Here is a 13,996-nt window from a genome sequence, read left to right as displayed (position 1 = left end):
CATCATTTCTACAAAGTGCAGTTTTAAGGGAAAATCCTTTTACTACTTTAAATATAATGTAACGTAATGACGTCTCTTATATAATCATCTGTTTCAATCTAATCAATTCTCTCATTGTGCAGGTCCCACCTACAGCCAAGATAGCCCAAAAGCCTCATCAGCGAAGACCAGGAGCTGAGCGGACAAGGCGATAATGGAACAAAACTGTGATTAGTGATTGTGACTTCGAAATACCGATTATGACGATATCCCGGACTTGACGAAATTTTAAATTAATTGCCAATGACTAAAACATTGCTGGAATGTGACAGTATCTCGGACTTGACAAAAGATGTATTGTGTTGTGGTTAAATGAGATATGTGGAAATTTTTAGAAGAATGCATTCTAAATGTACATATGTATATATTTAGAGTATAGATATTTTAAGCTACTGTTACATATATTCGTAGTTGCTTTTGTTAGATTAGTGCTGGTTTTAGTAATTTTAAGTATGATTGTACGAGAAACTGAGTCTGGGCCCTGGTAGGGCGTCGGGTTTCACAAAACTCGATAAGAACAGTTTTCTCATTTCAATTATATTTTTTTTTTTACTTGTAGTCGCTTTTGTTAGATTAGTGCTGGTTTTAGTAATTTTAAGTACGATTGTACGAGAAACTGAGTCTGGGCCCTGGTAGGGCGTCGGGTTTCACAAAACTCGATAAGAACAGTTTTCTCATTTCAATTATATTTTCTTTTACTTGTTGTCGCTTTTGTTAGATTAGTGCTGGTTTTAGTAATTTAAAGTATGATTGTAAATTGTGATACTTGGCTTCATATCATTAGCGCATGTTCAGTTTGGTCTTAAGTAAGATAATTTGTGTATATACCTAACGTGAGATATATTAGTTAAGTTAATTTAATTTGTTTATTCAACATGTGATTCAACTGTTATCTATTTGGGCAAAATGCGTTAGCAAACAATGAATATTTAATTTGATTGTTTTCCCGTTAAACACTTATTTTAATTTTGGCCTTAGCAGTTGTTTTATTTTTATATAATATATTTATATTATTTGAATATAATTACATACATTTTATCCTTTTACAAATCGAGATAAAATGCTCATCTTCATTTTTCAAAAACAATTTTTAAAGATATTCTGATTAATTTAAATTATTGTTTTGGACCTTCGGCTTTTATTTTTCCAAATTTCCCTAAATTATGGCTCTTTATTGGGGTGGCCTCCTCGTGGCAAGAGCTGGGCAACGTTATTAAATAGACAAGTTAATCATGATTCATTTTTAACTTGTCTGAATAACGGCTAACAACCCCATGAAATGACTAAAACAAGTAATAATATTAGTAATAAGGATTTTATTATAATTGTTTTCCACTTTAATCGCCATTTGGGTCGCCGTTTGGGTCCATTTGGGTCGCATTTGGGTCGCTGAATCAGGGGTACTAAGGCCAAAAAAATATTCTTCCAGCCCTGGGCGCCGCCATATTGGCAGCCATTTTGTTTTTAAAAAGTTAGTTTGATCATTGATTGACTGGTACTTATCGATGTTTATTGCCCCTAAACTGATTAAATAAGTTCCAGTGTTTCAATAGAAGGTAATTTGAATTAAAAGAAATTAAAAAGGAAACCAGATAAGTTTCAATAGTGCTTCAATCAAGAAACACGACTTGTTCTATGTATGTCTAATCAATTATCAGATGGAAAATAAAAACATAAACGTCAAGGAACTGCTCTTTTAGATTCTGAATAAAGTATTCAATTTTATTACATTGACATTCATATGAATTAAATTGATGAACAATGAAAGAAAAAATAAAAAAAAAAATCGGAATCACGTAACTCTCTTCGGCTATTTCCGAAGACAAAACTTGAACGTTTTACCTCTGAAATATGACGTCATAATGAGGACTGAGCACGCGACGTTTAGTTTAACTTTGACGAATGATTTGAGTAGGCAACCATACTGGCGGATCCTACTTTGTGCGTTTTAAATATATTTTATTATACAAATCAAACTACACTGTGTTAAATCTGCGCTCGGTCCAACGGTCACACCGTTTACATATTAGAAATGTCCAAAAGTCCCTGTACATTTGTATTAACCATGTTAAAAGCTGTTTTATCTCAAAGTAAGGATTGACAGTTTCTGCAGCTCAATTATTCCTGGATCACAGAATCAACCGTTGTTTTACCTTTAGTATTGACAGTGGCCACAGAACGATTGGTCTGGGCGTCCCAGATTCGTATTGTTTTGTCTCCACTAGCTGTCACCAACTGATCCGGATTCTTTGGATGCCAACACAGCTAGTCAACACTGTCGCTATGTCCACGAAATGTGCAATTTTTGACCTAAAGAGTTTGTAGACAAATCTAAAAATAATTATCAGACTAATCAATTAAGATGTATGGGACACCTGTTGATATTAATGTGGATTTAAGTACATTATAATTCTAAATAAAATGCTATCACCAGCTTAGAAATTAAAATTTTACAATATTTAACCAAAAATAACTTTTAAAAATATTTGGAAATGTAGAAAATGTAAAATACCCAGCAAGATTTAAACTCATGACTTACAGATTTGTAGTAAACCCTCTAACCCACTGAGCTACGATGTTCGGTGACAATGTTGGGAAAGAAATTGCTTATTATATAATTACACTTCATTTTATTGTCTATTTCGATAAACAATATGTCACACCATGGAAGTGTCCCATACAACCTTAATTTTAATAGTTTAGACGGATAAACAGATCATACAGTTGTTTCCCAACATTAAATTTGAGCATGATATCTACATAATTGACATCATGCTAAAACAACCTGACACCATGCTATAACGACAGAGCTTCAGAAATTACATTTTTCAAGGATGAAGATAAAAAGGCAGTATATTTGTAAAACAGTTATATTAGAGTTTTTGTGACCTTACTATCTCAAAATTGACAAAAATTATTCAGTTGATTTTGTTATACTATGCAACAAGCATGTCGAAAAAAACCCATCCTCATTTAAAAAGAATAGGCCTATATGTGTCGCTACAGTATTAAATTTTACTATATATTCTTATCAAAATTGCGCAACTTTAGATACAGATTAAAAATTCAATAAGAACTTCTTGGAAAAATCCTCTTGACATCTTTTTAAACAACACTTCATTTACAATTTTCTAGCAAAGCAAGGCGTGAGACTTTGTTTACCTCGAAGTCACACAAATGCTTGAAAATCAAGCCCGAGCCTTTTCACCCCCCTCCGGAAACAACACAAATCAAAAATTCAAATGACCTCCATTATTACAAACCTGGGATGGTTAGACCTCTAACATATTGTTTTTCATCTCATAAAAAAATCAGCCCCTGTCGCGTGCGGAAATTCCCAACATTCAAAGGAGAAATCCAGACTTATTTTGCCTAAGCCATGTTTTGAATTTCTGTTTATAACAGTGCAACACTCCAGCTTCCTACCATTCGGTCTCTGTCATTGTCTAGCTGGAAAACGCTGACAGTTTTGTCAAAGGACCCCGAGGCCAGGCGCCGTTCGTCACAGCTCCACGCCACGTAGTGCATGTGTGCTCTCGTATTCTCTTGTTTTGCTGAAAATGTTTTCGCATGTTTTCAATGTAAGTCGCCATCTTTGGACTGTGTAGAAAAAAAACCTACCGAGTGGATTGAAAAGTTCCGGAAACCAGAGGCCAATGGGCGATAACTGCAATAATGTAGCCCTCTCCCGATTTATTTTTACTTATTTATAATCACTGTTTCGGAATCAGGGACGTATATACTTAGTATATGAGTCCCTGTCGGAATCTAAATTTCTGCTCTCTACCATACCTCAAGTAATGTCATCGAGTTTGGAATTATTAAAATTTAATTTTAGTATTACTTGAACAGTTTATTAGACAAAATTGCAACTTTATTTGATTTTAAAAATAATCTGTATTCTATAATTAAATTATCATGATATTATAAAATGTTTTTAATATGGGTAAAATTTGCATAATGTTGATATTTTTAACAATGTCTAACAAGTCGACATCTGGTGAATTTGGCACTTTGTTATTGTTTATCTTAAGATAAGAAAATATAGAGAGAAACACAAAACCATTATGGGCTTAATATGACAAATAAAAAATTCACTAATCCTATTGTCTACGCATGAATAAAAACAGATTTAAGGAGGCCGATTTGGGTTTTTTTGCGGAAAAACTACAATAACATAACTCTTTTTTTTTAACCATATGTAATTTAAACCAACTCTAGTTTATTTGCGAAGGTTCATGAAAATCGACCGTCTGGTTCTTTTTAGGGACCATCTCAAAATAGAGGTACATTTACTATAGGAATATATAGGAAACTGTCATTTTCCGCACATCAAAGCAGTTTTAAAAAATACTACAATAGCTTTTTTCTCAAATTGTTATATATGATTAGTTATATCATTTCCTACCTTATATGTAAAAAACACAAAAATCTACCGTCTGGTTTTTAGTGGGGGCCATCTCAAAATATTAAAATGCACCAATTTTTGCTATATATTTGGATCATCACGAATGATGATTGGTATAATGGATTCATTCCAAAGATGAGGAAAATGTCCTCAAGGATAGCATCAGTCTGTATTTAAAATTTCAACAGCGTACAATTTTTACTTTTACTTTTATGTTATTTCTTATAACGTAATCTTACAAAGTTTCATTTTATCATAACGTCATAAAAGTGCAATGGCGATGCTCCCCTACCACACATCGTAAAAATCGTGTTAAAAATAAAAATTTCCTTAAAAAATCTAAATATTTTTATTTGTATTTTGTTTATTGTGTTTAATTTTATAAATGATATCGAAAAAAAAATCATAAGAAGTATAAATCAACTGTATTATTTTAGAATGCGCAAAAACATGCGCAATGCAAACTAAAGTCGGCCTCCTTAAAAAAAAACTAACTACAAAAAGTGTTTATGTTTTCATGTAATATAATAAATAAATTAACTATAAAATCGAGGAGGAAATAAGTTAGATTTTTAACCACATTATTTTTTTCCTTAAATTATCTGCATTGTATTTATAATAAACATGTTAATAATTATTTATACTCAAAGGTACTTAATCATGTGTTATGCAGGGTGTACCTTGTTTTATTGCTAAAAACAACAAAATGACAGCGTTGTATTCATATTATACCAGGAAGAGGTACCAGATCTAGAGGCTATTAGATGGTGTATTTTCTGTACAGATGGAAGGGATGCATGAGGTACTCATTATGAGGAGGTTAATGAAAAGACCTTGTCAACAAATGCGCTTCCCTGTATCACTTGTTAAATTTATTATTTTGTACCTGTAAATAAATGTAGTTGTAAGCAATAAGTTACTTTGAAAAACTCACCTTTCTTCACAAACAGACAGTTCCATGATAACAGTATAAATCATACATTGTGTAAAAATAATATCTTCAAAATTTTCAAATTGTGTGTCTAGAAACAAATTATTTGTTTTACGAGAAGATAGGGAGTGGGGGATGGGGTTGGGAGTTTTAGGTGCCCATGACTCTCCTCCCCTTCTCTTGATCCTCAGGTAACATACATATTATACTAATTTTGGACAAGAATTTTCCATTTTGTTGCAATTTAGCAAAGAATGCACAAATGATGGCAAACCTATCAAACAGCATTAATGGATATAAAGAGATATAGCAACATATGTCTACCAAGTGACTCAGATGACCCCTAAGTAAATAGGCAGCGGAACCGGGGATTTGGGGGTTCGAGGGGGGGTAGGGGGGTTGGGGGGGGTTAGTCCCCCTTCCCACTTTTTTAGAGGTACATGTATTTTTAGAGATACATGTATGTTTACACTGACTTCTGTGCTGTATGCAGGAATCAGATAGACTTGTTATTTTGTTGTATTGGAAGTCTCTACCCAAATAATTGACGGTGATAATTAGGACGCATCTGCTAGTTTAGAAACATACATAACCATGCAATCTTTACTGTATTTTTTTCTACATTAAGACCATTACACATCTAACAATCATTTATATCAATCTCTATATTTGTATGCTGATGATGGGATTTGAACCCACTCTTCGTTCCCAAAGGAGTGTGTGCACCATTACTCCACACCAGCTTTTCAAGACAAATGTCGTTTTAAGAAGAGGATCTCTAGTCATACGAAACAAAATCTATTTCTTTAAAATTAAAAATAGCCTACAGTTTAAAGCTGAATTGAATATGTTCAGCATACAGGCACCTGACATTATACATTTTTATTATAATAAAAATATAAGTCCTTTACCTTATAGTGATAAAAATGTCAGGTCTATTTAAACCTTCCAACAATGGGTAACCCCGATATTAAACCAACACATATAGAAGCACAAATTACAACCTGGCATTAAATTCATTCACGTGATTTTGCACAGGAACATGTAGCAACCGACCAGAAAGAATAAACACCTGACACCCGCCATGTTGGATCATGAAGACCTGAAGTTTACCAATGGAGTAACGCAAGGTAAGTTTTATAATCCACTTACTTATTGTGTTTTCTTTATACCGGTAGTCAAAAATTATTTGGACAAATATTTTTTATGCTTGAATTCATTTTTTTTGGTAATCATTTATAGAAAATAACAAAGCACTAGTATGAATCTACACTTTGACTCTAAATGAAATGGAATATATCTTACATATAAGTACATGTTAATCAAAGCAAGATAATACTGAATTTACTTTCCAGGTTAAGTTCCCCTATAGTTACAAGGGTTCACTAACCATGGACCCCAGGAACAGTGCCCAGGATGTTGTACGCTGCACCCTGTGTCAGGACTCTGTGGCCCCCATGTACTGTGAAGTTTGTCATATACATCTGTGTAAAGACTGTGTAGAGAAACATTTCTCTGATTCCTCTAAAGATCATAATGTGGTGCCACTTAAACAATATCTAACCACTTTGAACAATCCTAAATGTATGAAACACCCCACCAAACTATGTGAACTCCATTGTGAACAATGTAACATTCCTATTTGTGCAAAGTGTATTTCCTCAGAAAAGCATTCAGGACATAAAATAGTTGACATTTTCCAAAGCTTTGAAAGTAAAACAGAAATTTTACAAAAAGATTTGCAAGAATTAGAAAAATCCATTTACCTTAAATACAGAGAGATTGCATCCAACATCCCAGTGCAGAAAGCTGATTTATGTAAAAACTCCAAGAAATTGACAACAGCAATTGACAAACAAGGAGAAGTCTGGCACAGAGAAATAGACACCATTATCACAAACCTGAAATCTAACGTGGAGGAAATGGAATCCAAACACCTGCCCATCCTAAATAAACAGGAAGATGAAATCACACACACCATTTCTGAAATCACACAGACCATTGCTGAACTGAAGAAGTTACTGAACTCCAAAGATGTCTACCTTCTCTTCGAGTACAAATCCAGGAATGCTGAATTCAGAAGATTGCCTCCTAAACTCAAAATATCCTTACCAAACTTTAGGCCTCAGAAAATCCACACAGATCAGCTGATTGAACAGTTTGGTTCTCTGTCAGCATTATCTTTTACAACAGATGAACAAGACTACAGCATGCCGCCCCAGGGAGCCGAGTCCTCTCCCTCAGACCGGTCATTGATGGATGAACCCCGGGTAATCACAGCTATAGCCACAGGGCATGAGTATAGAGTATATGGTGTAACGTGTCTGAATGATACAAAGATCTGGATGCGTGGTATGTACAGAATGATGAAACTCTTCAACATGGAGGGTAAACTAGTTGAATCTATCATAACCAAGTCAGGGAATGCTCCAAAAGACATAGTAGTGACAACAAACGGGGATCTAGTTTATACTGATATGGGTTATAGAACTGTTAACATTGTGAAAAATACACAGATACAGACAGTGATCAGACTACTGGAGTGGAGACCTCTTGGTGTCTGTAGTGCCTCCTCTGGTGACATCCTGGTTGTCATGGTCAGTGATGATGATAAACCAACAAAAGTTGTGCGCTACTCGGGCTCCACAGAAAAACAAAGTCTTCAGTTCAATGACAAAGGACAACCTCTTTATTCATCTGGTGACACTAAATACATCAGTGAGAACAGGAACCTGGATATCTGTGTGTCAGACTGTGACGCCCGTGCAGTAGTAGTGGTCAATCAGGCCGGGAAACTCCGGTTTACCTACAACGGTTCTCCCTCTGATAAAAAGGGATCATTTAATCCACGCGGCATCGCAACAGACAGCCAGGGTCGGGTTCTGACAGTAGACTGGTACAACGACTGTATCCACATCCTGGATCAGGACGGACAGTTCCTCCGCTACATTGACAACTGTCATTTACAGTATCCATGGGGTTTATGCGTGGACACCAGAGACAACCTCTTTGTGGCTGAGGAGCACACAGGTAAAGTGAAGAAAATACAATATTACATGTAAATCAACTAACTGTATCAATTATATGTAAACAAAGCGTGTGAAGTATACATTACATACTGTGTGTAAACATAATGTAAACAAACTATACACATTACATGTCAACATTTGGTTTGTATAAGATATAAACACGCTGTGTGTGGATAATTTAATGTATCACACATAAACTGACCGTGTCTACAAGATGTAAACAGACTGTTTATCTGTATCTGTTTACATGAGTTTAATCATTCCTTTCCTTTAACCTTATTTGTTTTGATATCATATGTTTGTATGTAAACAAATTGTTCATTTAAATTGATGTTACATCTCAAGAAAACAGACGATGTTTATAATTTATATGTAAACAAACTGTTTGTGTTTATGTATCATATGTATATCAATTGACCATACATGTACATGTATATTATAGATAGACAAACTCCTTTTTCTATTAGATGTATATAAAGTGACTGTTTTTACTGTGCCTATAATCTGGTTTCATTACATTAGAATGAATGGACTGTATTTGTTACATGTTGTAATCAGCAAACTCTGTGTGTCATGTTTTAATTACACAAAATGGGTTAACAGACAGGTAGCACTCAGTTCTTTACCAGCAATGGAGCGAGGCCACAAAGGGACTGAGGCCATTTTACTTATATAGAGGAGTGATACCAGTATATCAACCTAATCAAAATTCATATCCAATGAGACAACTGTTTTGACTTACCTTTAAACCTTTAGAATTAGAGTAGATTTTTGATTTACTGCTAATCTTGTATCTTTTGTTCTAACTTAATAGAATCGTTTTGTGTGGGATATTTTTTCCCTTGCTGTTTTTATCTGAAAGATTTTGCAGCACTCCTTACAAGATTCTAAAAATGTATTTAGATAATGAGTATATTGACATAACTATACATGATACTGCTTATGAATGATTGATGATAATTTGTTTTTTAATAAAACTTTAAACAAAGAAATCAATGTATTGTTATCAGCAACTCGCCTTTTAAATCAACATTAACCACACGATGGCGTCAGAAGTGTGGCGCCTGCAAGGTCAGCAATTGTCCAATTGTCATGCTTACAAGTAATTTAATTCAAAAGAGGGAGAGGAATTATATTATATCAAATAAAAGTACAAAGTTTGTACATATAAATACCGGTACCAATTTGTTTTCGTTGAAACAGATTAGTTATACTGCCTGTCTGTGGTCAGTGCAGAAATGGGGTATGAGGCTCTCTCTAAGCAAGTGCAGTAATGAGTGTGGGCTGACAGTGATATCCTAAATTCGATATGACCTGCATGGAAAGGCAGAGGCTTCTAACAAGAATGGGACTCAAGAGTGCTGTGTGTACAGTACCTTCACATTCGACCAGTACAACCCTTCAAGGAAGTGGAAACAAATGCAGATCATCTTTGCATACTAAGAAAAAATTACCACCAGCATTATCCAGACGACTGATGTCTATATTACGAACCCGACTTGAAATGTAACCCCCCCCCCGCAAGGTTGTCGGAACAGGGAAGGCGGTCCATCACCCTTAACCCCCTTAAGCTATAGAACAAATAATTCTACCGTGACTAGGCTATGCTAAGGAGAATATTACAATGTATGAGCATATTAATTATGGTAAAAAATGCTGAAACTATTTAAAGGTATTTATCTACTACAATTATAACTTTAACATAATATGTTAATTATATTACAATTTTATATAAGGTACATATCATAGGATATCTTCATATCAAGTCAAATCCGGTTCACTCCCCGCCCCAACTTATTTTCTTTAAAATTCGCCGCCCCATTCAATATGAAATGCCTTCCGACGCCCCTGGAATGATAATCCTCATGTGTGGGTTCAGATAACTTCCCAGGGACTTCCCAGGGCGGGGGGGGGGGGGGTCTTTGTTTGGAGAAGGATCCTAGACCTCGTTTCGTCGATATTTTACTTTGTGAATTTAATAAGGTTGACTTTTTCAGGAGGGGGGGGGGACTCTCATCTAGATCCGCGCATGCCCATGGCTACTAAAAGTTACATTTATAAAGAACAATTAAAGTGATTTTAGACGTAGTTTGTTTTTGGTAATTTGTAAGGTACAATGGAAATATTTAATTTGGGGTGATTAAAAAAACCAAAAAGTCCCGAACGTCAATGTTACACAGAGGAGGGTTGGGGTTTTCTGCCCAGATAATTAACTCGGTTGCAACTGAGTTTCATGAAAACAAAACAGAACCTCTGTGGCAACGCATTTTGAAAAAGAAATTAAGTCCGTTGAAAACCCTTTTTAAAAAATACTTATGAATATGATTTACCGCCTTTGTTGACAACAGGGGATGGTGTTTGGGGGGGGGGGGGGTTAAAGATATACAGTTCAATTACCAGTACATCATTGAAATTGATTACGTCCCCCATCATTTATCTTTCTTTCCAAAATATGAAATATAAGGCAAGCTATACGCGTATAGCGTAAACGTTACAGCACGGGAAAAGACCTAGAAATAAGATTTGCCGTAGACAAGGTACAATGTTTTGAAAAAAACCAAACCCCTCCCTGCCCCCCCTCCCCCCCCCCCCCCCCCAAAAAAAAAGAGTTTCTGACCGTAATTGTTTGTAACTTCATTTGTATAAGAACTACTAAGTATAACCAAAAAAACTATCGATATTTTATCAATTTAAAGTTGTCCCCTTCAACATCCGGTGTTTTTTTTTTGCTGAGTAAACATGTGGGGAAAAAAAATACATAAACTTGAGCAGCATCGCTAAAAAAACAGGTTTGATTTATATATATAAAACCCACAAGTACATTTCTGGTCTATTTCCTTTGAAAATCGATTAAAGTTATTAGGACTTTTAGGTTTGTTACTGATTTACTATGGAAATATAAAAAATATAATGAAAAATCAAGTCTTAAAATTTTGCTTTTATGACAATAGAATTAACTTTCTTGTTGCATAATTGTAAAAGAAGTTGTTTTAAAAATACGTATGAAATATATTTTCAAACTAAAAACATATAGAAATCAATGGAACTACTTATGTAAATTACATGTAATATGAAAAGTATAATTTATAGTCTTATAAACAAAAAGAATCCAATTATGAAAACTGGTTCTTTCATAACACTTGACAATTTAAACAGATCTAAATTGCAAATTTTCAATTATTTCGATTGTTTCAATTTTTTAGACCATATCTTCATCCTTGTTTTAATTTTTGTTCTTAAAAATAATATTTTATATGGTTTTCACTTTGAAATAACTTTCTCGGCCATATCTTGAATATACAATAAGTACTGTATCTCAAGACTGGCATTGCTTAAGAATTTTTAAAAGCGTTTCACAGATAAGATAGCGCCTTTGATACGGCGCGCAATGCCGACACCGGCGCCATTTGTCGCGGTACTTCAAACCGCTCGTTGGGGGAAGCCTTATCAAAGGAACCCCGACAAAATCTTTAAAAATCGTATCGACACACAAAAAAAACATATTATTCCCCAAAGAATTGACAACAATAGCAGAATGTCTTCCGCCAACGTGATGCAGTTAGCTAAGAGATTGGACCACTCCGAGATTTACTTTAAGAAAGCCTGCCTCCAGATTGTGATGCTCAACGAGAACCTTTCCTCCGCCAGCAGACGATACCGAATGGCGCACACTTCCGGTCGACATTCTTTCCGGTACTCTCTACGTCTGCGCCTGGCGGCAAACGTTTACTACGAATACGCCATGATCAAAGCTCAGGAGATGCAACAAGTCAGGCGTGACTCAGAAGAAGAGGAGGAAGATGGACATGTCATGGTCCAATTATTTCACAGCTACCGTCTTATCAACATTTGCCATAAATAAGAAACGGCTCTTTTTAGAGAAAGAAGTACAGTAGCGATCAATGAAATGGAAAATACCTAAGATATCATCATTGACAAATTATCCCTTTTCACTCATAAAAATTCGGAAGTACTCGGGACACCTTGCGCAATTTTTCAACGTTATCATCCGGGCTTATTAATGGCTGATGCAATGCAAAATCCCCGTAGACTTTCTATTTTGGGATGTGTAATGAAACCTGAAGCGATAGAGGGGGTGTTTCAAAACAGATAATCTGAACATTTTTCATATTAATGGATGAACAAAGTTTGAGCACAAAGGTATTTTTTATTATCGAAATATCAAGCGACAAGTGGTGGAAGCAAAAACTCGGGACAGAGTATAATAATACACTTGTTTATTATTAGATATTGGGGGGTTTTTTTATTCGGAGAAAATTTTATAACGGCAGGTGCTTGCATGTTGTGTATCATGATATAAAGAAGATGGGCGAATACGGCTTGTAAAATGCCCATTCGAGGAATGATTACTAGTAGATACTACAAAATTAAAACATCATTTTATCTGATACTTTAAAAAAAATAATTAAAAACAATTATGTATTATTAACGTAACATCGGTTTGTAACACTTTAATATTTTAAGTACTTGCAATAGGTTGCTTTAAATTGGCGTATGCGTGTCAGAACCTCCAAATAGTGTCATTTTTATAACTTCAATGCCTTTTCTTTTATAGAGTGGGTCTATGCGAAAGCTCCATATTTTTGTCATAGTCTATATGCGGTTTAATGGAATTTCAACCAATTTTAATCAACAAAAATGTGGAGAGATGACCAGCTATACTTTAAAAATATTTGTAACCCAAAAATTGAACATTTTAGAAAATTTATACAAGTCCGTAAATTTGTGACTTACGTCTCATCATTTAAACAACGCACTTTGTTGTGAATAAAATGGCTTAGTGGTTAGAGCTTTATAGAACTTTTTTTTTTTAGGTTGTGGGTTCGATACCGCCAAAACTTAGGGATTTATTATTTTTTTCTTATCGTTTTTTGAAAAATTTCAAATTAAATATAGTAAGAAATTACCCTTTTGTAAACTTGTATTATAACATATCACATATATTTAATTTTAAAAAAATTAAAATTTGAAATTGTATTTTACTATTAAACCAAATGGGCAGTTTCGCCATCTTACTTCTAAATATTCTTTGAGGTTACATTTGCACGCCCGAATGAAAAAAATAAATTGTATTAATAAAAATATTTTCAACGCATTTTGATTATATAACGACATGTATATGATTATTAAGTTGCTAAAATTCCAAGAAAGGACCCCAAATTAAAAACTTGAAATGCAACGCATTAATGCCATTTGAAAAAATAAACCACAGCATTAAAATTCCAAGTTTATTAGAACCCAAACTGTGCTGAAAAAAAAATACACAAATAGTTGCCTTATGATAGTCTGTGTTATCAATGTTCTAATTTACCAGCAGGTTTGAAATAAACGTGTGTTTTTTACATTGAAAAGTATTTCAAGTTAAGTTCAAACACCATGCATATACATGTTTATTATTTACTATAATGTGTTACATAGGCGTAGGAACGGGGGGGAGGGGGGGGGGGCTCGCCCCCATTTTTTGTCAAAGTTAAACCATAGCATCGAGAATGGCTCACCTCTGACATTTGCGAATTGAAATGAAAATAAGGAAATATTAAGATTGATATTGGAAATCCCCCCCCCCCC

At 34.5% G+C, this 13,996-nt stretch overlaps 2 protein-coding genes and 1 pseudogene across 2 annotated transcripts in view; 1 reads left to right on the top strand and 2 right to left on the bottom strand.

Annotated features, from left to right (window-relative positions):
• The window catches only part of LOC128162592 (THO complex subunit 3-like), a 34,810-nt pseudogene extending 31,178 nt beyond the window's left edge, over window positions 1-3,632 (bottom strand).
• The window catches only part of LOC128162609 (zinc finger protein 300-like), a 292,098-nt gene that overhangs the window by 237,195 nt on the left and 40,907 nt on the right, over window positions 1-13,996 (bottom strand). The window lies entirely within an intron of this gene.
• Window positions 6,738-8,908, top strand: LOC128162577 (E3 ubiquitin-protein ligase TRIM71-like). The gene has a single exon (XM_052825823.1). It carries the CDS (start codon window positions 6,770-6,772, stop codon window positions 8,438-8,440), a length of 1,671 nt encoding a protein of 556 aa, XP_052681783.1. The 5' UTR covers window positions 6,738-6,769; the 3' UTR covers window positions 8,441-8,908.

The sequence above is a fragment of the Crassostrea angulata genome, chromosome 9 (genome assembly GCF_025612915.1).
Source record: "Crassostrea angulata isolate pt1a10 chromosome 9, ASM2561291v2, whole genome shotgun sequence".
NCBI lineage: Eukaryota > Metazoa > Mollusca > Bivalvia > Ostreida > Ostreidae > Magallana > Magallana angulata.
Note: the sequence above shows the minus strand (reverse complement) of the source record. Positions and strands in the feature narration are given on the sequence as shown.

Coding starts and splice junctions, on each gene's coding strand:
- LOC128162577 (XM_052825823.1), top strand. CDS start 6,770: ATGGACCCCAGGAACAGTGCCCAGGATGTTGTACGCTGCACCCTGTGT.